Source organism: Maylandia zebra, unplaced genomic scaffold, assembly GCF_041146795.1.
Source record: "Maylandia zebra isolate NMK-2024a unplaced genomic scaffold, Mzebra_GT3a scaffold09, whole genome shotgun sequence".
Classification (NCBI taxonomy): domain Eukaryota; kingdom Metazoa; phylum Chordata; class Actinopteri; order Cichliformes; family Cichlidae; genus Maylandia; species Maylandia zebra.
In genome coordinates, this window is record NW_027490039.1 from 50,001 (window position 1) to 73,141 (window position 23,141).

The window sequence follows — 23,141 nt, forward strand, 5'->3', positions numbered from 1 at the left end:
CATGATTTCTATAAAGTCACATCACTGCAGTTACTCACATTTGTTGAGTCGTTTCCATCTAATTAGAGCTGAATATTCTTTTTCCTATTTTTCCACGAGTTACAGAGACAAACCGGTCAGTCAACTTCGTGTCATGTGATACAACATGTCTCCCCTTTATTGCACGAGAGCGTAGCCATCGATAACAAAGCCAGCCGTTTCATTCCAGTCCGACACAGCCTGCTGCAGCATCTGTTCAGTCCTCTGATCACCACATTGTGCTCATGTTCTAAGAGAAATCATTTCCACGGTTTCACAGAGTCATCTACACCAGCGGTGCCCAACCCCCGGGCCTCGGACCGGTACCGGTCCGTGAGTCGTTTGGTGCCGGGCCGCGAGAGTTGAGGCTCAGGTGTGAAATGTCTGGTTTTCAGGGTTTTTATCGGTTTTCAGCGTTATTTTGTTATCGTTTGTATCGTTTACTCGGTTTTCCTGGGTCTTTTCACGTGTGTTATGAATAAATCTTCTTTTTTTTGGTACCAGTACTAGTTTTATTTTGTTGTATTTATCCGCGACGCCTTAAAAGCCGGTCCATGAAAATATTGTCGGGCATAAACCGGCCTGTAGTGCAAAAAAGGTTGGAGACCGCTGCTCTACACAAAGCATTTTGGAGACAGTAGCATTCACGGGAGTTTCATGGGGTGTTCATGAAACAGACTTTAATTCTCAAGCTGCGTTTTTTTGTGTTGCCCTGATATTCTGTCGTACTGTAGAGTGAGAAGATAAAAACCATTTACCACATCATTTAGTCACTTTTGATCAAACCAAAAGTTTCCTACCAAAGCATGCTCAGGACTTCTACCATGCACCTCTGCAGGAAACACCCTGCCAGCATACAGGCCTCACACTGTGCACCTGGCACACACAGCCAGTGCTCATTTAGAAAGCACTCCACAAGCGTTACCATTAACAGGTGGACACACACACAAACGTGCTGTTTAGTTTGCGTGTTTTCCACTGAGCCATTGGTTGGCACTAGTTAGCCAGCCTAATCTCATCCATCGTATTCTCTGCTCGGACAACATGCTGATGCACGAACTGTACGAACTTAAAACATTTATTTTTAAACGTAGCTTCACAGACAGGCTTCAGTCCGTGACAGCTCTGAGCTCTAATGTATAATTCAGACCAGTGTTTTCCAACCACTGTGCTGCAGCACATAGGTGTGCTGTGAGAAATGATCAGCTGTGCCGCAACAGGCAGAACAATTACATCCTCTTCCACTAGAGGGCAGTACAACTGCCTGCTCTAATGAAAAAGGGTTTCCAAGTGCCAGTAAAACAGAAGAAGACGAATCACATTCATAAGACTTGACCTCTGACCTCTGAGGTCACTGATAATCAAACCTGTCTGAGAGTCTTAGTAGATAAACCTATGGTATTAATTTGCAGCCCCTGCATTGCAGTTTTCCAGTTGTGGCATTTACAGATTAAGGTGTCAACATCAGCAGCAAATTAATCTGCAGTGTTAACCTACGTTTGTAACCTGCCTTTGACTTTCCACGGCTGTCTATCCCTCATCCTAATTGTAGGTGTAGCCTTCAATTCTTACCTTGAAAAAGTAGTGGAAGATCTGTTCTCCCATCCCATACTGAAGTCCTGCTGCCACCACGTACGTGGAGAAGAGCTGTCTGTCCTGAAAGTAACACGTAACACTCAGACACGTCTCCATCGAGCGTCTGTTATTAAAAAACTGTTACAAACTTACAGTTTTGCCCATTTTCACTACTCTCTTCTCCAAATCAATGTGCCGTTCAAAATTGGGATGTGCTCTCCTGCTCCAGAAAATGGCATCAGTGAAAGGAAGCTCCAGATCATCCTGTCACGAGCACCATGGCAGGAGATTACCAGCAACTTCATGACAGATTTACGTGGACATGCTTGGTACTCCACGTCACAGGGTACAGAAATATAAAGAATGAATAATAAAACCCTGAGATGGTTTTTTGCTTTTGACACAACATTATGAGAACATCTATAATGTTTTACTACGTGTTTTTATCCCAGAGAGCACTGTAGTCAGGCATAAAGGCTTCACTTTAACGAGTTTCTTACAAGTTTAGGTAGATATTACAGATGCACAATGACCGGCATGTCAGATTTCTGTTACACTCACAGGATCAGCTGGCTTGCTGCAGGCCCAGGTCATGATCGTGGAGATGAGGATGAACATCTTTGGCCCAGAAAAATGCTCGACTTCACTGTGAAGCGCTACGAGTGAACAAAAAATCTTTTGTGATGGCTTAAAGAGCCTTTCAATGTCAATCAGGTTCATTGATATAGTTCTGGTTCACAACAACAGTCCCCTCACAGAGCTTTACATAATCAAGTAAAGACCCTGCAATATTAGAGAGAGAGCCCCAGCAGTCTGATGATGCCCTGGGACTGCCAGCTGGTGACAACGGGAAGGAAGAACTCCCTTTCAACAGGAAGAGAACTTGGCAGAAGCTCAGGTAGAGGTGACATATACCTCAACTGGCTGGAGGGTGAAGAAAAGAGCATGAAGAGACCTGGAGAAAACTATCAAAGACACTACATTCAATGACATGATCCAGTGGCATGTAAATGCATCAGGACTGTGAAGATGCTACTGGTGAACTGGGTAAGTGTATCGGTAGGGATGGCATTCCAACAACTTCACACGGACTTAACAATATTTAAATTCTAGTTAAATCTAAAACTGAAGTTGCACATGGAAGCCTGACCTTCTGACCAGATGGTCAGACTGTGACGTGTGAAGGCAGCAAACACAACAGCTGTGATTTACCTGACCATCACCTGGCTATCCTCGCTCCTCAACTCTACTGCCTCACAGCAAAGACCAGGTAACACTCAGTGCCAATGTCTGAACCTGGCTTCAGCTTGATTTGTATGAATGATGGCTGTTGTTACATTCTGGACTGAGTGCACTGAGTGCATTACCAACGTGAACAAGAGCACCACAATGAAAAACAACCATCGTTACCTCCGTAACGTTTGGCCAGCACAACCACTAAATATGGAGTCAGTAAGTCCTACGTGCCATAGTATTCACTAACATGGCCGGTGTCATCAACGCTAGCACAGATGCAGTTCTGCACATCAGCTGAAGGACTGAGGAAGTCACCTGGATGAGGGACGAAACGTCTCTCCCACAGAAAACGTCCAGATCAACAGAATCAACCTTTCTGGCTTCATCATACGGGTTTGCAAAAATATCAATTTGTAAAGCAGCTAAAGCTAAAGTCAGGAAAAACAAAGCACAAATAAATAAATAATAAACATAAACACAAACAACAATGTGTACTTATAAGCAAATATTGAGCACAGGGCCTCAGGGATAGCTAACAGACTTACCCGAGGCAGCCCAGAGAGCCTCTTCCACCTGATCAGCATGCTGGGTGACGTTGTAGATAACAACATCACAGCCCATCAGTTTGGACAGGAGCTCATCTCGGTCCAGACGCTTGAAAAAAAGCAACAAATAATTGGTCTTGAATGTAAAGTTTGAATAAAAGGCTAAGGCTTTCACAGCGTAAACAACTTTAAAGTCCTTACAGTGTACTGTTCGACCACATGAGGCCTTTCCACAGCAGATGGATGTGAAACAGTTCCCACCACCTGGAAGGTCCTCTTATGGTTTGACACCAGCTCTGCCTCCACATCAGAGCTGGTATTAACAGCAGCTCCAGCCACACTTCCACTCAGGACCTAATCCAAAAACAACGTTCAAACCAACTTGAAAAGCCTTTCTTGTTCCACACGCCTGAACTCTCTTAAGTTTTCCTGTAATTTCTTTAAGTCGTCTTCATGTGTGGCTCTCTGGGCTTCTTACTGTGTGTGTGTTTCTGTGTTTGTAGGTCTGCTCTGATGGCCCTGTGGTGGCGTTTCTCCTTGCTTTTGTAGATCACGTGACCCTACTGTGGCGCTGAGGACACCTAGCCAACTCCCTGTTTCAGTTGCTCTCACAGGCTCAGTGCTCACTCATCCAAGAACACACCACAGAACTGATTCACAAACTTTCCTTTTGTAAATAACCCAGATCATGCTTGAGAAACTTGTGTGAGCTCTCCTTTGTTGTAAGCTAGAGTCACTTGTAACACATTTCTTCTTTTGCCCCCACTTGTCCAGTTTCCTCAGGTTTGTAGGACACACTGCACACCTGATGGCTCTTCAGCATCATCTCGTGAGTGTAAAAATACTATTTTATGACTGTGGAACTGTTTACCTGGCTATTTATTACAGATTCAAATAAAGACCAGGGAACAGCTCGTGTGGGGTTTTTTGCTACAGGCTGCTAGGAACAAGGTGCCTAGCACATAATTCAAATTGGTCCCCTGCAAAGTCCTCATGTCACTGTTTAAGCTTGAATAGGTCACACACACAGATTCCTCTGAACATCTCTCTGTGTGGGCTTTTATTTTGAAAATAAATAAATGGTTTTCTTTGTAAAGCTACAGTAAGTCCAGCTCACATCAGCTTAAAGTCATCGCCGTTTCATGACTTTCTGAAAATGTAAGCATCACCATCAGTCTGTGAAAACACCTCAAACGTAATCCACCCATCAGAATGATGTCATCTAAATGCGTGGAAGCTCGCCAACCGACCGTTGTACCTGAAACAGGTGGTTAAGGAGTGGGCGGAGATAGGGCAGCGGGGCCAACAATAATAGAGAAAGTATCCTTGTTTTAGTAACCGATGATGTGAAAGTGATTAATGCTGAAAACACGAATCAGCGAATCGAAGATGACATTGATTTAACATCATTTCCGGTGTTGTTTGCTCGCTCTGCTCCAAACCAAAGCTAATGAGTCACGTTAGGTGTTGCTGTGAGGCGGCATCAGAGCAGCTGCTTTCACTGAGTCCGTGCAGGCTTCAAATGTTACCTGCGCGATGTGTCTGGATGCGTACGAGTCCACGTTGTTAAGAAACACCCGTGTCGTCTCTGGCTGTGCCATGCTAGCTCCCGACCGCTCTGTTAGCGTGTTACTGTTAGCGTCGCGTAGTCAAGGAGACGGCCACTCCCACAGCTGTGACGTTAAAGCGAGGCTGACCAACTGTAAAGCCTATATGACATTTTTTATTTCACTATTCATTAACCACAGAGAGAAGGCATCGTTTAAATATGTCAAAGTTTTCTTTAAAAACACAGTTTTATTAAAGTTCTTCCTGACTGGGCCAAGTGTCTTATTTTTGGAAATCAAAATATAAAGCTCCAGTGTGGACTTTCATAACATGTAGAAACATTAAAGCATTAAACCAACCAGGCCCTGTGCATGCACACTGATGCACAGCGACCATAAGATAAGATAAGATAAGATAACTCTTTATTGCCATTACACAGTCATACCTAGTACAATAGTACAACAAAATTGTAAACTGACCCCCACACTGCACTACACAACCAGGGGCGGTCCTGGCCTGTTTGGTGCCCTAAGCGAATACTCACTCTATCCAATCATATTGAAGGCAGTCAGCAAAGAGCAGCTTGGCGTAACGCCCTGTTGTTCCAGGTGAGAGATGGTGGTGTGGAGCGTTGTAACAATGGCGTCGTCAGCTGATCTGTTAGCTCTGTATGCGAACTGGAGCGGGTCGAGTGTTGGTGTCAGGCAGGACATGATGTGACGTCGAACCAGTTTCTCGAAACGCTTCATTATAACGGGTCTTAGAGCAGCTGGTCATTGAGGCTGCTAATGTTTGTCCGCTTAGGCAGTGGGACGATTGTGGCCGGCTTTAGGCACGGCGGGATGCAGGACTGGGACAGTGAAGCATCTTAGTGAAGACCCCAGCTGGCACATTCTTTTAAGGCCCTCCCAGTCACTGTAACATGGTAGACTAACGTGCCTGTGTTAATTCAGCTCCATATTATTGTGTGAAGTTGCACTGGGTTGGGAGTGGTTTTGTGTGTGTCACATTTTTGGTGAGCCAATGGCTGGAATGGGGTTGGACTAATTAGAGGCAGGTGTACTTGATTGCACTGATACACTGGTCTACTTATAGCCCACACTACAAACACTGCTGTGTCGTTTTGTCTCTCTGTGCAGGTATGTAATGTGATGAAATTAGATATGTTTGGGATGGATGGCTTTTGCGCTATGAATTTTATACTGAAGGTGTCGTTTTGTCTCTCTGTGCAGGCCAGGGCCTATTATATGCCACAGCCTAAAGGCAGCAGAGTTGCAGAGGCTGGAGTGACCACTGGCTATTTGCTTGCAGGGTGGTGGGTCTCCAAGGACAACTTCTAACCCTGTTAAAGGCAACACGTGGAGTGCAACTGGCCGTGTGGCATAGCTGGCTCTGGCCTTGGGACTGTTTTTATACGATTCATAAATGGGACACTGGACTGTTTTATCTTTTATCTTTTAATATTTTTTTGTCAATAAATTATCTTTTAGAATTTTATTGACTGTCATCTTTTTGCCCACGACTGAGACGGTTGGTCAGACCTAGAGTCTTTCTTTGGGTGTGTTACATCACCCCATCTGGACCAGTGGCCTTCCTGGGGTTCACTGCCCTCAGTGTGCACCTCACCTCATATTCCTGCACCATGAAGCTTGGGCTGCTGCTGCCGTCAAATGTTTGAGCTGCGGCTGCCTCTCGTCACATCACCTCAAAGCGTGCAAAGAAGTGGTTCAGTTCCTCCGTTGCCCTCAGTCAACATGGGCTGTAGTTGGTTACGTGCTGAACTCCCTGCCATACCTGTCGTGAGTTGTTATTGCTGAAGTGGTTTTCAATCTTCCTCTTGTGCACTGGCTTGGCCTCTCTGATACCTCTCTTCAGCGCAGATCTGTCTGCACTGTACTGCATACCATCACCGGATCTGAAAGCGGCGTCGCGTTGCTTCAGCAGGACCTGCAACTCTTTAGTCATCCACGGTTTCATACATGTTTGTACGCTCGTATCTGCACCATGTCAGGGCGACCATAGCTCAGGGGGTTGGGAAGCGGATCTGTAACCGGAAGGTCGCCAGTTCGATCCCCGGGCTCTCTGTCCTGGTCGTTGTGTCCTTGGGCAAGACATTTTACCCTACTGGTGTTGGCCAGAGGGGCCAATGGCGCGATATGGCAGCCTCGCTTCTGTCAGTCTGCCCCAGGGCAGCTGTGGCTACAACTGTAGCTGCCTCCACCAGTGTGTGAGAGTGAATGAATAGTGGAATTGTAAAGCGCTTTGGGTGCCTTGAAAAGCACTATATAAATCCAATCCATTATTATTATGTGCATTGAGACTGACACACAGCGCTCATACATATGTGCATATGTGTACGCACATCCTGTGCATGTACCCATACGCACAGTGTTTTGGTTACTGGCTTTATCTGGCCATTAAAGAAAAGTGAGTGTGGCGATGTGGATGCTTGCAGCGACTGCTGTATAGAGGCCATCCTGCTACACATGAAACACATCAGAGTCATAATTGTTATTTTAGTCACGTGTTTGTTTATTATCCTTATTGTTTTATCTGGGACTGTTTGCAGACATCTCAGAGAGAGGAGACACCAGCATCTGAACAGAGACTCAAACCAGCAACCTGCAGCTCCCTGCTTGGCTGCTCCAGTTTTCTCCTCACTCATGTTGCCCACCAGTGATTTCTAGCTGCCCACCCACACAGCAGGCTAGAATATGCGCTGAGCCTCAGCACCCAGTACTTGGACATCTTTTCTTTATTAAACAATGAACCAGACCCCAAAAAGTAAACAGCTGTTATTGCTAGGCAACGGGAGCAGCATTTGGCGATGCAGCACCTGACATTCCTGACCATGTGGGCGGAGCATGCATGAAATGGAATGTTCAGTAGAACTGTGCAACACAAGCACTTAGTTCCAGCATGTTTCATTGTATCCAGACACAGCTAGAGACACATCTACAGCAGCATCTCTGTGCAGGACAAACGACAGTTGACGAAGAAACATCGAAAACTTCACTTCACTCCTCTACAAAACGTTGGCTGCTTTGTTTAAAAGGCCAAAATGAATCGAGGGAGAACGAGAAGAGGATCGGCGAGTGCTTCACCTCACAATTCAGTACAGCTGATTAACCTGCAAGAAGAACTTCAAATGATACAGGCTGAAAATGTCAAATTAAACGAAGAGGCAGAAAAATCAAGAGGAGAAGCTAAAAATTCACAGTTTGAAACTGAAGTAGTATTGCAGGAATTACTGCATGTGGGTCTCAGACTTAAAGGAGAGAAAATGGGAAAACAACAGGCAGAAAACCAGAATGAAAACATGAAGAAAGAACTGTTGGAAGCTCAAAAAGCATTGGAGGAAGAGAAAAGCACAGCACAAGAAGCCAAAAATAAATATCAAACTGCAAAGAAGGAGGCAGGAAATGTGCTGCAGGAATTACAGGAGGTGCAGGAAGCTTTTGAAGAGGAAAGAAGGAAAATGCAGTTGGCAACTCAAGAAGCTGCAAATGTAACGGCTGAAGCTGAAACACTAAGGAAGGAATTACTGCATGTAAAGCAACAACTTGAAGAGGAGAAAAAACGTAACCACGAGGCAGAAAATGAGATTGAAAATTTGAAGAAAGAATTGTTGGAAGCTCAAAAAGTGTTGGAGGAAGAGAAAATTAAAACACAGGAAGCAAAGAAAGAAATGGAAGATACAAAGAGTCACACTGAAAACATGAAGAAGGAACTGATGAAAGTGCAAGAAGAACTTGCAGAAGAGAAAATTGAGGTGAAGGCATTCAAGAAAGAAATGAGCAGCTCTGCGGTGACCAAGAAAGACTGCAAAGACGCACTTAAAGAACTACGAAAGCACAAAAAGGAAGCTAAAGAGCTCCTCAAACACAAAGGGAAACTGGCCGAACAGCAGCTGAAAGAAACATTTAAAGATGCCGAGGAGCAGCTCAACAAAACCTTAAAAGAGCTGAAGGCAAAAGAAAAAGAAAAGCAAGGCGAGGACAGGAGGGGATTCTGGAGCAGCCTGCTGAGGAAGAACTGACCCAGCAGCATCCGGTTTGAGGACATCAAGTTTCTTCCTCCTCTCTCCACCTTTCTTTCTCCCCATCCTTCTTCTTGGGACGTTTGTTTGTTTTTTAAAAACTCTAATCTAAATACATGTACTGAAACACACAAATAAAATTGCCATAACTTGACCTCATGTTGCCTGCTTCTTTTCTTGTGTGTCTGTGGATGTAAAACAGTAACACACCTCCTGCTCTGTGTCTTTAATTGTAAATAAATGCAATATGTTTTCATTTTAAAATGCAGTGCAAAAACTTCTACTCTGAATCTTTTTCTTTACTACATCCCCACCATTTGTCTTACTGTATGAGTGTGAGACATGTTAAAATCCAGTGGCACCAAGGTATCATACAATAAAATAATGTGATTAATAAATAAGTGAAATAAATTCCTATACAATCCCACCCTTTGATTCTTAAATCAAAGAATCACATTAATACCAGAATTTCTTTCCTGACATTCTGTTCATCACATCAACATTATTGTTCACTTAAAGGAGTTTCACACTGTGTATCCTCACTTCACTGTTCTCTCACCACCCTTTGTTCATCTTTAATCTTCCCCACAATCTAAGCTCTCACGTGCAAATGGCAACAACAATGACACAGAGGACAGGCCTTCTCCACAGTGTCAAAGTACTTTGCATGGCAGAGTGAAACAGCATTAATCTATTATGCTAGGAAATGAAAAGTTTATAGAGTCACTTGCAGAGTTTAACATGCCTATGGACCACAAGACAAACGTTTTTATAAGTTATAGTCAGTATGTATATCTATCACTTATGAAACTGAAACTTAGTTGAAGAAATAAATAAATCATCCCTGTTAAATAAATACTGTTAAATCTTATACATCACATCTTATACAACTGAGATGGATGTTAAGTTGCCTTTGAGCCTCTTAACATAACACTGAAGGTGATTTTTTTTTTTGCCTGTCCCGTTTGGCTCTTTTGCATCAGAATTATTGTCTAAAGGCAAAGAAAGATGCCCAACGGATTTACTTTACCAAATGGACCATCCCAGCCTTGCCATAATGGTCTATTTGATTCACCTTTTATTGTTTTTTTTTTATTTTCACTTGCTAGATACGGGACAGACTTGAATGAGGAAAAGAAGGGGAGAAAGAAAGAGGGGGAAAAAAACAGCGGAGAAGAGGGACGAGGATAAAGGGCAAAAAAACAAAAACCAACAAAATAAGAAGACAAAAAATACATCACAATCACCTGGATCACCTGTTGAGAAAGAAAAAAGAGAAAACAAGCAGAAGAAAAAAAGAGTAATAGAATAAACAACATCACGATGATATATGGGAATATGACAGTAAATACTAAATATTAAACATTATTGTGCAGCACATAAGATCAACAGAACACAGTGTGCTTTGAGGTAGGAGCCAAAAAGGGTGTAGTTTGTGGGTGTGATCACCCGTGTGTACACCTGTGAGCATGGACGCGCTTGTTTTTTGTTTTTTAAAAGGTTCCTTCATGTAATGATCTGCTAGAGGATGTGGGGGGGCCACAGCCCCGTCCTCCAGGGCATGAAGCAGGTATGGAGGAGATCAAAACTCCAGACATCCAGAGGCCCCAGAACACAAGAGACCAAGGAAGACCAGCAGAGGGGCAGCTGCGCCACTGTCCCAGAAAGAGCTGAGGAGAGTCCCAGATGAGGGCTCACTCAGCAGCCACGGAGCAGAAGCCAGGGGGGGTTGCAGTGACGTGCCCGTGAGCTCCGCCGGCAGCCAGCCGTACCTGAGTGACCGAGCCCCAGGCCGAGAGGCCGGGGGCACCCCACCTCCGAAGTGGCCCGAGCGAGCCCCAGGCTCCAGGCCCCGATAAGCAGCCACCAAGGAGTGAGCCGGTGTGTACCTGGACGCCCACCCCCACACACAAAGAACCACCAACGCACCGACATCTGAGGGAGTGCGCCACTGGCAGGGGAAGTGGTGGTAGGTGGAGATAGGCCTCCAAACCTTGGAGGGCCTGAGATGTCCCCAGAGAGGTGGCGTCTGATACCCAACCTGACATATAGACACAGACATACAGGCACACACAGATACAAACATCCATTCCCACCCTGAGCCACTCTTCTGTGTTGTGCCATCCTCTTAGCCAGAGGTTGTTTGGTTTCCCCGATGTATAAATCCTGGCAATCCTCCTGCACTCAACAGCGTACACTATGTTACTCTGTTTGTGTCAGGGGACCCGATCCTTGGGGTGGACCGGTGTTTGGTGCAGCGTGTTTTGGGGTTTAAAAGCCACAGAGACCAGGTGTTTAGAAAAAATGCGTCTCAGCTGCTCCGATACTCCTGACATGTACGGGATACTCCTGACATGTACGGGATCACTGCAGGTTTTCTCTTGGGCAGCGGTTGTCTGTCTCTCCTGGATCATCTGCAGCTTTCTTTAGGAGCCTTCCCAGCTTTGACAAAAGTCCAGCTGGGATAACCACATTTACTCAGGGCCTTCTTGATGTTCTTCTGCCTCCCTGGCTGCTGTGTCAGTGGGGATGGTGTTCGCTCTGTGTGGTAGCGTCCTGATGACACCCAGTTTGTGCTCCAGTGGATGATGAGAGTCAAACCTTAAATACTGACCTGTATGTGTAGGTTTACTGTATACGTCAGTTTTAGATGCCCGCCATCATTACACATGGAAAACTCACAGTCTAAGAAGGCTAACCTGCCACTTTTCATATCCTCCCTGGATCAAATTCACCAGGGATAGCACTATACTGCTCAGACAATACTGTGGGTTTCCAGCTTAATGATATACAATCTGCTATAACAACATGGCCACTAGGTGGCGCCCTAAGACCATAAATTAATTTCCGGCCTGTATATACATTAGCAAACAGGACCTCCACAGATTACAACTATTCAGATAATAACCATAGTAAATAGTTACATCCACCTACAACTACAATGCTTGACAGTAAGTCATACAGTGGGGCAAAAAAGTATTTAGTCAGCCACCGATTGTGCAAGTTCCCCCACTTAAAATGATGACAGAGGTCAGTAATTTGCACCAGAGGTACACTTCAACTGTGAGAGACAGAATGTGAAAAAAAAATCCATGAATTCACATGGTAGGATTTGTAAAGAATTTATTGGTAAATCAGGGTGGAAAATAAGTATTTGGTCACCTCAAACAAGGAAAATCTCTGGCTCTCACAGACCTGTAACGTCTCCTGTAAGAAGCTTTTCTGTCCCCCACTCGTTACCTGTATGAATGGCACCTGTTTAAACTCATCATCTGTATAAAAGACACCTGTCCACAGCCTCAAACAGTCAGACTCCAAACTCCGCCATGGCCAAGACCAAAGAGCTTTCGAAGGACACCAGGAAAAGTATTGTAGACCTGCACCAGACTGGGAAGAGTGAATCTACAATAGGCAAGCAGCTTGGTGTGAAAAAATCAACTGTGGGAGCAATCATCAGAAAATGGAAGACATACAAGACCACTGATAATCTCCCTCGATCTGGGGCTCCACGCAAGATCTCATCCCGTGGGGTCAAAATGATCATGAGAACGGTGAGCAAAGATCCCAGGACCACACGGGGGGACCTGGTGAATGACCTGCAGAGAGCTGGGACCAAAGTAACAAAGGTCACCATCAGTAACACACTACAACGGCAGGGAATCAAATCCCGCAGTGCCAGACGTGTTCCGCTGCTGAAGCCAGTGCATGTCCAGGCCCGTCTGAAGTTTGCCAGAGAGCACATGGATGATACAGCAGAGGATTGGGAGAATGTCATGTGGTCAGATGAAACCAAAGTAGAACTTTTTGGTATAAACTCAACTCGTCGTGTTTGGAGGAAGAAGAATACTGAGTTGCATCCCAAGAACACCATACCTACTGTGAAGCATGGGGGTGGAAACATCATGCTATGGGGCTGTTTTTCTGCCAAGGGGACAGGACGACTGATCCGTGTTAAGGACAGAATGAATGGGGCCATGTATCGTGAGATTTTGAGCCAAAACCTCCTTCCATCAGTGAGAACTTTGAAGATGAAACGAGGCTGGGTCTTCCAACATGACAATGATCCAAAACACACCGCCCGGGCAACAAAGGAGTGGCTCCGTAAGAAGCATTTGAAAGTCCTGGAGTGGCCTAGCCAGTCTCCAGACCTCAACCCCATAGAAAATCTGTGGCGGGAGTTGAAAGTCCGTGTTGCTCGGCGACAGCCCCAAAACATCACTGCTCTCGAGAAGATCTGCATGGAGGAATGGGCCAAAATACCAGCTACTGTGTGTGCAAACCTGGTAAAGACCTATAGTAAACGTTTGACCTCTGTTATTGCCAACAAAGGTTATGTTACAAAGTATTGAGTTGTATTTTTGTTATTGACCAAATACTTATTTTCCACCCTGATTTACGAATAAATTCTTTACAAATCCTACCATGTGGATTCATGGATTTTTCTTTCACATTCTGTCTCTCACAGTTGAAGTGTACCTCTGGTGCAAATTACTGACCTCTGTCATCATTTTAGGTGGGGGAACTTGCACAATCGCTGGCTGACTAAATACTTTTTTGCCCCACTGTATATGAAATGAAATATGGGCTGAAACCAAGGCTGCCTGTAGTAGGCCAAAAAAACGCATCTTATCAATAGCAACAGGACTAGCTTCTTACTTAGCAAATAACACAGGTAAAGTTAAACAAGTATCACTTGTATCTTACAATACTCACCTGGTGAGCATGCACACAGCATTAACTCACACAGGAATGCAAGTAAATACGTTACTCCTCCAACACACCTCTCAGCTGTGCAGAACCACACTGAGCACATTCCCAACCAGAAGTACAATACCGAGGTGCATCATGGGTAACGTAGTCTAAACAAGGTACAGTTAAACAGCCCCTGAAACAGCCTCTTAAACAAGTTTAACAGCAGCCCCTGAATTTGGATGCAAATACACTCATCCTATTTTGAGACAGTATCATTTGAGTCCTCAGGAACTTTCGGAAGTTCCACCACCCTAACCCATGTTGTCAGTGGACTTCCTCCATTTCTGTGAAAGTTACAGTCCTGGGAGGTAGTTCTGTGTGAACCGCTTCCAAAAGTGGTCGCTGATGACCTGACTGTGCCTCCATCTGTGCCTGAGGGGCCGTAAGCTGCCTGGGGTACTGCAGAATCATGCCGCCCCATCAAGAAAAGATTTGGTGTGATGGGATCTGGGTCAGCTATGTCAGCCGATGCATAGCCGAGCAGTTTAGACTTCAAAATGCCCTCAACCTCTATGAGGGCTGTGAGTAGGATTTCTTCGGCCACAACTTGGTCTTTAAGGACCACTTCAGAAGCTAACATCACTGCCGACTTCACTGCTCCCAGGCTCCCCCGAAATGAGGAGAGTGTGGGAAGTTGAAGTGGAAGTTGATAGCCTGCTTGGCTAGTTGCTGCTTGAGTTCAGGCTCCATGTTTTCAAATGCAGTTCGGAGTTCTCTGTGACCACCTTTGAAATTAGTCCCTTGATCAGACCACATCTCGTATGGCTTTCCCCAGCGTGCGATAAATCTGCGTAATGACATAAGGAAGGAATCTGTGTCAAGACTAGGGAGGAGATCAAGGTGCACGCATCTGGTTGTAAGACACCTGTAGATAATTCCCCAGCGTTTCTCTCTTCTACGGCCAACTTTATCATGTATGGCCCAAAACAGTCTACGCCCATTGACCAGAACGGGGGCTTATAGAGTCTCAGCTGTGATGAAGGTAAGTCAGCCATTTTGGGTGTAGAAGGTGAGGCGCGCCATCTCCTACAGTCCACTCACTAATGCTGATGCTTCTTAATGTCTTGACATCCTCTGAAAATCCAATTGGTGCGCCGTATTTCCACAAACAGCCTCTCTGCACCTGGGCGAAGGAGCTGGTCATCATAAGTTTTTATGATGAGCTTGGTCAGGGGATGTTCAGCCGCTAGTACGATGGGATGAATACTGTCTGGATCCAAGTCTGCAGCTCGACGGAGGCAACGTCCGACTCTGATGAGACTAGTAAGACTCTCATATTCAGGGGACAGCACGCTAAGACAGCTGTCTGAGCACACTGAGGTTAATTATGGAGTTCCACAGGGTTCAGTGCTAGGACCAATTCTGTTTACATTATACATGCTTCCCTTAGGCAGCATCATTAGAAGACATAGCATACATTTACACTGCTATGCAGATGACACCCAGCTCTATCTGTCCATGAAGCCAGATAACACACACCAATGAGTTAAACTGCAGGAATGTCTTAAAGACATAAAGACCTGGATGGCCGCTAACTTTCTGCTTCTTAATTCAGATCAAACTGAGGTTATTGTACTCGGCCCTGAAAAGCTTAGAAATATGGTATCTAACCAGATTCGTACTCTGGATGGCATTACCTTGGCCTCCAGTAACGCTGTGAGAAACCTTGGAGTCATTTTTGACCAGGACATGTCCTTCAATGCACATATTAAACAAATATGTAAGACTGCGTTCTTCCATTTGCGCAACATCTCTAAAGTTAGAAATATCCTGTCTCAGAGTGACGCTGAAAAACTAGTTCATGCATTTATTACTTCCAGGCTGGACGACTGTAATTCATTATTATCAGGAAGTCCTAAAAACTCCCTGAAAAGCCTTCAGCTGATCCAAAATGCTGCAGCAAGAGTCCTGACAGGGACTAGAAAGAGAGAGCATATTTCTCCTGTTTTGGCTTCCTGTTAAATCCAGAATTCAAAATCCTGCTCCTCACATACAAGGTCTTAAATAATCAGGCCCCATCTTATCTTAATGACCTTGTAGTACCATATCACCCTATTAGAGCACTTCGTTCTCGCTCTGCAGGCCTACTTGTTGTTCCTAGAGTATTTAAAAGTAGAATGGGAGGCAGAGCCTTCAGTTTTCAGGCCCCTCTTCTGTGGAACCAGCTTCCAGTTTGGATTCAGGAGACAGACACTATCTCTACTTTCAAGATTAGGCTTCAAACTTTCCTTTTTGCTAAAGCATATAGTTAGGGCTGGACCAGGTGACCCTGAATCCTCCCTTAGTTATGCTGCAATAGACGTAGGCTGCCGGGGGATTCCCATGATGCATTGAGTTTTTCCTTTCCAGTCACCTTTCTCACTCAGCATGTGTTAACAGACCTCTCTGCATTGAATCATATCTGTTATTAACCTCTGTCTCTCTTCCACAGCATGTCTTTATCCTGTCTTCCTTCTCTCACCCCAACCAATCACAGCAGATGGCCCCGCCCCTTCCTGAGCCTGGTTCTGCCGGAAGTTTCTTCCTGTTAAAAGGGAGTTTTTCCTTCCCACTGTCGCCAAAGTGCTGCTCATAGGGGTCATATGATTGTTGGGTTTTTCTCTGTGCGCTATATAAATAAAATTGAATTGAATTGAACTGGGTGACCAATCCAGAAGGCTCTGGCCTCCTCTGTCAGTCTGAGCCGAGCGAAGCAGCATGGTCTTGGTTTCTAGGTGCTCCGCTGCTGTAATAGGAGTGTCGGCCACCCCGTGTAAGGTCTGGTATGTAGCAGCGATCAGCTCATCTAGCGTGGCATACTGTGATGCATCCGGTAAGGTCGGAGAAGCATGCCCACAGAATGCAGTCTTCCTGAGCTCCTCCATGCTGCATGCTGGGGACTCTGTTGGCAAGTTATGCCTATTGTCAGCTGTTTGTGACAGGAAGGGTGGACCATGTGACCAACGATTGGGGACAGTTAGGTCGGCGAGATGTTTCCCTCTGGTGATGTCATCAGCGGGATTAAGGTCAGAGCCCTCATACTGCCACTCTTCAGGTGATGCTCCTGTATTTCACAGATTCTAGTCCCCACAAATACCTTATAGCGACAGGAACTAGACTGGATCCACTGCAGCACCGTTGTAGAGTCTTTCCACAGGTAGATCGAGCGCAGGAGTATGGTGAGCTCTGTCTGGAGTAGTTTGGCCAAGTAGCCTGGCCTGTACAATCAGCTTTGCCCTTGTAGTGTACGGACAAATATAACCTAGTTGGTTATCCTGGGTAGCTAGTACCTTGTACACATTGTGCAGTGTGACTGTGGAATAGGTTATAGGGCAGTGCTTATATCCCAGAACGTCTGTCGGGCAGTGCCAGCTGAGTCCCAAAGGACGGGACGGACAGGGGTGATGAGATGAGCGTTATCTGAGCAAATCAGCACTAAAGGTTGGACCTGGTTAAATCCCTCAACCTGGACTTTCTGTAGGTGAAGATACTTCTTCTTTAACTGTTCAGCTGCACATGACTGAGTAGCTAGGTTCAACTGTTGGGCTGTGAAGGCATGTGCTACTTTGTACCTCGCTTTGGGCTTAGCCCTCGGTGACACCTGGAATGAGACAAAGCCTCCCTTCATCTGGATTACATCTCGACGGATAGTTCTCAGTGAGAGTGTTGCTTCCTCCTGTTCCAAACTTAGAGAGTTAACTGCCGCAGTCTTCTCTGAGCCGTCATCGAGTACGGCAAATGTGTCCAGAGATTTGCCGCCATGATGTAGTTGGATGAGTACTACCTTAAGCATAACACATCCTGAATGACTTGAATAGTCTAGTTCAGGTGTCGGCAACCTTTCTGATGATGAGTGCATCTAAACTTTCCTCAGAAGTCAGTGTGCCATATGATTGCATTAGCAATAAATTTAATAACGCTCTATATTAAAAGTTACCCACTATATAGAACCACTTTATAGGATTATATTTGTTCACAGATGTTGGCAGCTATCAGCGAATAGTTATCAGCTATTTGGAAACAAAAAATACTTTTTATCCATAACAGCAAATGAACTGAACAAGAGATAATGCAAATGCTATTTATGGTCTCCTCACGACAATCAAAATCAAAATTCAAAATCAAAATTTATTTATATAGCACATATTAAAACAACAGTGTTGACCATAGTGCTTCACAGTCAGTAAAAGCATGAGACAGTTAAAACAAACAATAAAAGAGGACAACAAACAATAGGTAACAACACAACAAGCTAGACCAGCCAACTAGTTAGAATCAAAAGCCAAAGTAAAAAAATAAGTTTTAAGACGTGATTTAAAAGACTGGATCGACTCGGCAGTACAAATATGAACGGGGAGGTTATTCCAGAGTCTGGGTGCCACGGATGCAAAGGCCCGGTCACCTCTCAACTTCATTTGAGTCCTAGGTTGTGCTAGGAGCCTGTGATTGGACGATCTAAGTGCTCTGTTGGGATTGTATGAATGGAGTAGTTCAGAAAGATAGCTGGGCGCTAAATTATTCAGAATATTAAAAGTGAACAACAGAATATTAAAATCTATACGATATTTAACAGGGAGCCAATGTAGTTTGGCTAAAATTGGAGTTATGCGTTCATGGATTCTCGTACCTGTTAAAAGACGCGCAGCTGCATTTTGAATTAACTGAAGCCGGTAAAGAGAGATGAACAATGATAAATACTGTCAATAAGGCCTCTGCAATGTTCTGAAGACAGTTAAACTGTCAGGTAGTGACGTCCAGCAGGTGAACATGCAGCTCCATGAACACGCACAGCTGTGGATTCCAGCTGCTTCGTAGTTCTGCAAACTTTGACCCCACAGAGTCGAGGTTTTCAGTTCAATCAGCTGCATTTCGAAGTCCTCTGTGTCCAGCAGGTTAATGTGAGACAAATCCAGCTGCTCATTAAAGATTTCTGGTTTGATCAGAAAATAAAACATTGGTCCAAACACCTGAAAGTTCCGAAAAAGCATTGTGAATTCTGTCTCCAGTCTATGTATGTATCCGTGTATTTCTGCGGTGCTGATGCTGCACTGATGAGACAGCTGCTAAATTTATTTTTTAATGCACCGTCACAGATTAACTCACTGTGTGTCGTGCCCAGGGCTGGACTGGGACAAAAAAATCGGCCCGGGCATTTTGACTACAGACCGGCCCATGAGGTATTAAAGCCATAAAGCCTTTGAATGAAAACAAACGCTGCTGTGTCAGTGATGTACAGTCTTGTTGGTATATGTATGATTTCTATACATTTCACATCAGATAAAAACTTTGGTTGTAAGATTCAGATAATTATTTGTTAAAAGCATTTTAAATGAGAATAAGAAAGTATGTCTTTGTGCCCCCCTCTCCCTGTTAATGCCCTACCTGCCCCCCTGGCAACACTTTGCTAGACCCGCCCCTGCACAGTTACCAGCTGTCAGCTACTTAGAAAAGGATCCTGGTGTTATTTGTCTCTCAGAAACAGTTCATAACTTCAACTCATTCATGTCACCTAAAAGGTAAACCTGCTTCTCCATCACCTGTTCAGCTCTGATGGTTCAGTAAGGACATCTCCTGGTTTCATCTTCATGTTTCCCTCTCACCACATAACCAAACCGACATCATGACCAGCAGCTTTACAGCTGTGGCTCCAGCAAACATCAGCTGATACTAGAAATTAATATTAAATAAATTCTAACAACAGCTGATCAAGCTTAAACGTGCTGCTGTTGTTTAGCGCGACATCCGCTGGTTTCCTCTTTCTGGCGCAAAGTGGGCGATAAACAAACAAGAGAGAAAAGCCGATCAGCTGATCATTGATCAGTTTCATGATTGAAGTAGCAACAGGAGAGGCAGGGGGGGAGAATGAGAGGAGAAGAGGCAGCTGTGCAGCAAAGACACAGAATAACTCCAGCTTTGTGTCTTTTTTTCATTATAGCGAAAGTCCGGGACAAACTGCATCCCTACTCACCTCAATACGAAACGCGTAATATTTTCTCTGAATACCAGACGATTCTGTTTTTACAGGACGGTTGGAAGCTCTACTAACTAACCTTATGAACAAAATAATGTTCAACATCAGTAACATCATAGCACCCACCCAGCTGTATAGAAACTCTGTCATGCTAGCTAGTAGCAGTACGAAAAAGTCAGCATAATGAAAATAAACTCCACCTAAACTTGGTTTATATCTGAACCTGATAGACTGCAGCTCATAACTTCTTACCTGAAGTTCACCTGACACTTGGACCGGTGTTCTGAGAAATCATCCTACTCTGACAAAACGTCCTACCCGTATTATATGTAGCCCTGTCTGCAATTATTCGGGCTTGCAGTATAAAGAAAAAAAAGTCTACTGTTATAAAAACTGGTTAAAATATAAATAGTTGATAAAAGGTTTAAAAATCATATGTTTTGGTACAAATGTATTTCAATTACAGTTAAGAGTCCAATAATTAAAAGGGTTTCATGATTTAGAGTTATTTTCTGTGCACAATAAATATGTTGGGGTGTAACCTAAGTTTATTTACCCATCTAATGTCAGTTATATTAATGTTGTATTGTCATTGGTTGTTGTGCTGACGAGCCAGTCAATGTCACTCTTCTCTGCTATGGGGGCGGGACGAGTGGTAAAGTTTGTGAATCAGAAGCTAAGTCCGAAGAGAGAGATGTCGTAAGGCAAACGTGGTGTGGATTTTGCATCTAAGTGTATCATTGAGGTCGACTACCCGTGGTCCTGATATCACTTATTTGTGATCTGCAAGAGGTAAATGAGACTGTGTGCCTTGACATTTGGACTGTAACTGTAGATCATTGGTTAAATGATCACCAAGCAATATTTGTTTGTGCGGACCTGCCATAACTGTGGGGGACTAGTCCAACCGGAATAGTATGGTGGGGGGAGTTTTGTTCTTCCGGTGCGGTCTGTGTGTTTTGTCATGTGCTGGAGTACGCATTAAAAGTTTTACAGCGGACTAATATCGAGAGTGATTATTAGCTCATCGCATCACACGAGAGTGCTACATGGTGTCAGAAGACGGTACGGACGTCACGCCAGCGCGTATGTTTATATCCCTGTCGGGGTACCGCACTGCTTATTGTGCGCTGTATCGGATTAGCCACTAAAGAAAAAAACAAAAAAAAAGAGAAAAGAAGTCGCCCCATCATGGCGGACGGATTTCGCAGACCTGACCCTCTGGTTTTTGATGAGAACATTGCCGAGAATTGGCGTGTTTTTGAAAGGGAGTATGATATTTTCATCGCCGCTGCTCACTCTGACAAGCCGGTGAAGACAAGGGCTTACATTCTCCTGAATATTGCTGGACCAGACGCCATTGAACGAGAACGCTCGTTCGTTTATGCTCCTGCCATTCGCGCAGCTGGTGCAGATGGAGAGATACTCACTGCTGCTGAGTCCAGAGAGGATCCAGAGTGTTTGAAGGCAAAATTTCGAGAAATCTGCAATCCTCAACACAACAGGACGATGGAAAGATATAGATTCCACACCAGAAATCAGAAGCCAGGTGAGACACTTGAATCATTCATCAGTGATTTAAAGATCAAGGCTAAATGTTGTCACTTTGGGGACCTCACTGACGAGATGCTCAGTGATCGTATCGTCTGTGGTGTCATTAGCGACACGTTGAGAAAGGCTCTGCTAAGAGACAGCGAGCTAACACTTGCTAAAGCTATCTCGGTGTGTCGAATACACGAAATGACTGAAAAAAACAGCAAGACACTAGCAACACAAGCTACCAGTGTCGACGCAGTAAAGCCCATTCTGAACAGCAAGCACAAGCCTAAGCCCCTTTCATTCCCACAGACTGTCACCAATTGCTCCAATTGTGGAGGCAGCCACGCGGCCAAGCGAGACAAGTGTCCAGCATTTGGACAACAGTGTCACAACTGTAAAAAACTGAATCACTACAAAAGTTGCTGCAAGTCTAAACCACGCAGCCATCACAGAGCCCCTAACAGACAGACTGCAAGGCGGCTTGTGAACGAATTAACAGTGAGTGAGCCACCACTTCAAGATGAAACGTTTTACGTGGATGGTGTAGAGCTTGACAGACAGATTGACTGCATCCACGCTAAAGCTAATAAAAAAGATGAGGGATTTGTCACAATACACATAAATGGCGTGCCCACAGAGATGAAAGTAGATACGGGAGCGAAATGCAACGTCATGTCACTCAAGACTTTCGAAACAGTGAATGGCGGAAGACAGACTGTTAAACAAGAGAATCCTGTGAGCCTTGTTGCCTATGGAGGCACGAGAATTCAGACCACTGGAACTGTTACACTCCCTTGTTGCTTAAAGAAGCAGTGTCACACGTTGCCTTTCTTTTTGGTGGATAGAGAAGTGCAACCGCTGCTAGGATTTCGAGCATGCATGGAAATGGGCATTGTGAAAATGAGCCCTGAGGTCCACCAGATCAGCACAGAAGGCTGCACAGATTTCAGCTCCCACATATTCACACAATACCATGACCTGTTCAGTGATGAACTGGGGGAACTTCCAGTCACATACTCAATGATACTAGACCCTGATGTACAGCCTGTGGTCCGTCCAGCCCACCGCATCCCCGTCGCGATGCAAGAAAGAGTCAAAGCTGAACTTGAACGCATGCAACGCATCGGCGTTGTAACACCAGTCACCGAGCCTACTGACTGGGTGTCCTCAATGGTGGCAGCACACAAGAAAGACAAGCATGAGATCAGACTGTGCATAAATCCAAAAGACCTCAAAACAGCACTGAAAAGACCCCATCACCCAATGCGCAGCGTTGAGGAAGTGGCAGCACAGATGTCAGGAGCGACAGTGTTCTCAGTGCTAGATGCAAAAAACTCCTTCTGGCAAATACGGCTCGACGAGAAATCCTCAATGCTGACCACATTCAGCACCCCATTTGGGCGATACAGGTTTCTGCGGATGCCCTTTGGTATCAACTCAGCCAGTGAGGTGTTCCAGCGCTCCATGGAACAGCTGTTTGCCGGTTACCCGTGCTCGGTCATTGTGGATGACATCATCATCGGAGGACACGGAGTGGCCGAGCATGATGCCAACCTGAAAAAAGTGCTGACACGTGCTCGAGAGATCAAACTCAGGCTAAACCTTGACAAGTGCAAATTTCGCCAGATCAAGTGCCATATGTGGGCCACATCTTCACAAGGGACGGTCTAAAAGCAGACCCCTCCAAAACCACAGCAATAGGAGCAATGCCAGTGCCCACGGATGTCACGTCTCTACAGCGCTTCCTCGGTATGGTTAATTACCTTGGGAAATACATACCGAACCTTAGTGAGATTGCCGCACCCCTAAGGAAACTAACCCACAAGGAGACTGCGTGGTGCTGGTTCCCACAGCACCAAGAGGCTTTCGACCACCTCAAATCATGCCTCTCCAGCCCGCCAGTATTGGCGTATTACAACGTCAAGGAGCCAGTCACACT

The 23,141-nt window shown here is 45.0% G+C and overlaps 1 protein-coding gene across 2 annotated transcripts in view; it reads right to left on the reverse strand.

The window, feature by feature from the left end:
* The window catches only part of ak7b (adenylate kinase 7b), a 16,309-nt gene extending 11,267 nt beyond the window's left edge, over positions 1-5,042 (reverse strand). The window contains exons 1-7 of one of the 2 annotated variants that reach the window (XM_076881258.1): positions 4,904-5,014; positions 3,576-3,728; positions 3,375-3,483; positions 2,155-2,249; positions 1,747-1,857; positions 1,591-1,674; positions 1-8 (exon numbers count right to left, since the gene is read on the reverse strand). The exon at positions 1-8 is cut by the window's left edge and continues 75 nt beyond it. In XM_076881258.1, coding sequence (XP_076737373.1) covers positions 1-8; positions 1,591-1,674; positions 1,747-1,857; positions 2,155-2,249; positions 3,375-3,483; positions 3,576-3,728; positions 4,904-4,975 — 632 coding nt within the window. In that variant the 5' untranslated portion in view covers positions 4,976-5,014. Of the gene's footprint in view, positions 9-1,590; positions 1,675-1,746; positions 1,858-2,154; positions 2,250-3,374; positions 3,484-3,575; positions 3,729-4,903 lie in introns of both variants that reach the window. The other variant, XM_076881259.1, reaches the window with a different exon arrangement.
* Positions 5,043-23,141: the final 18,099 nt, after the last annotated feature.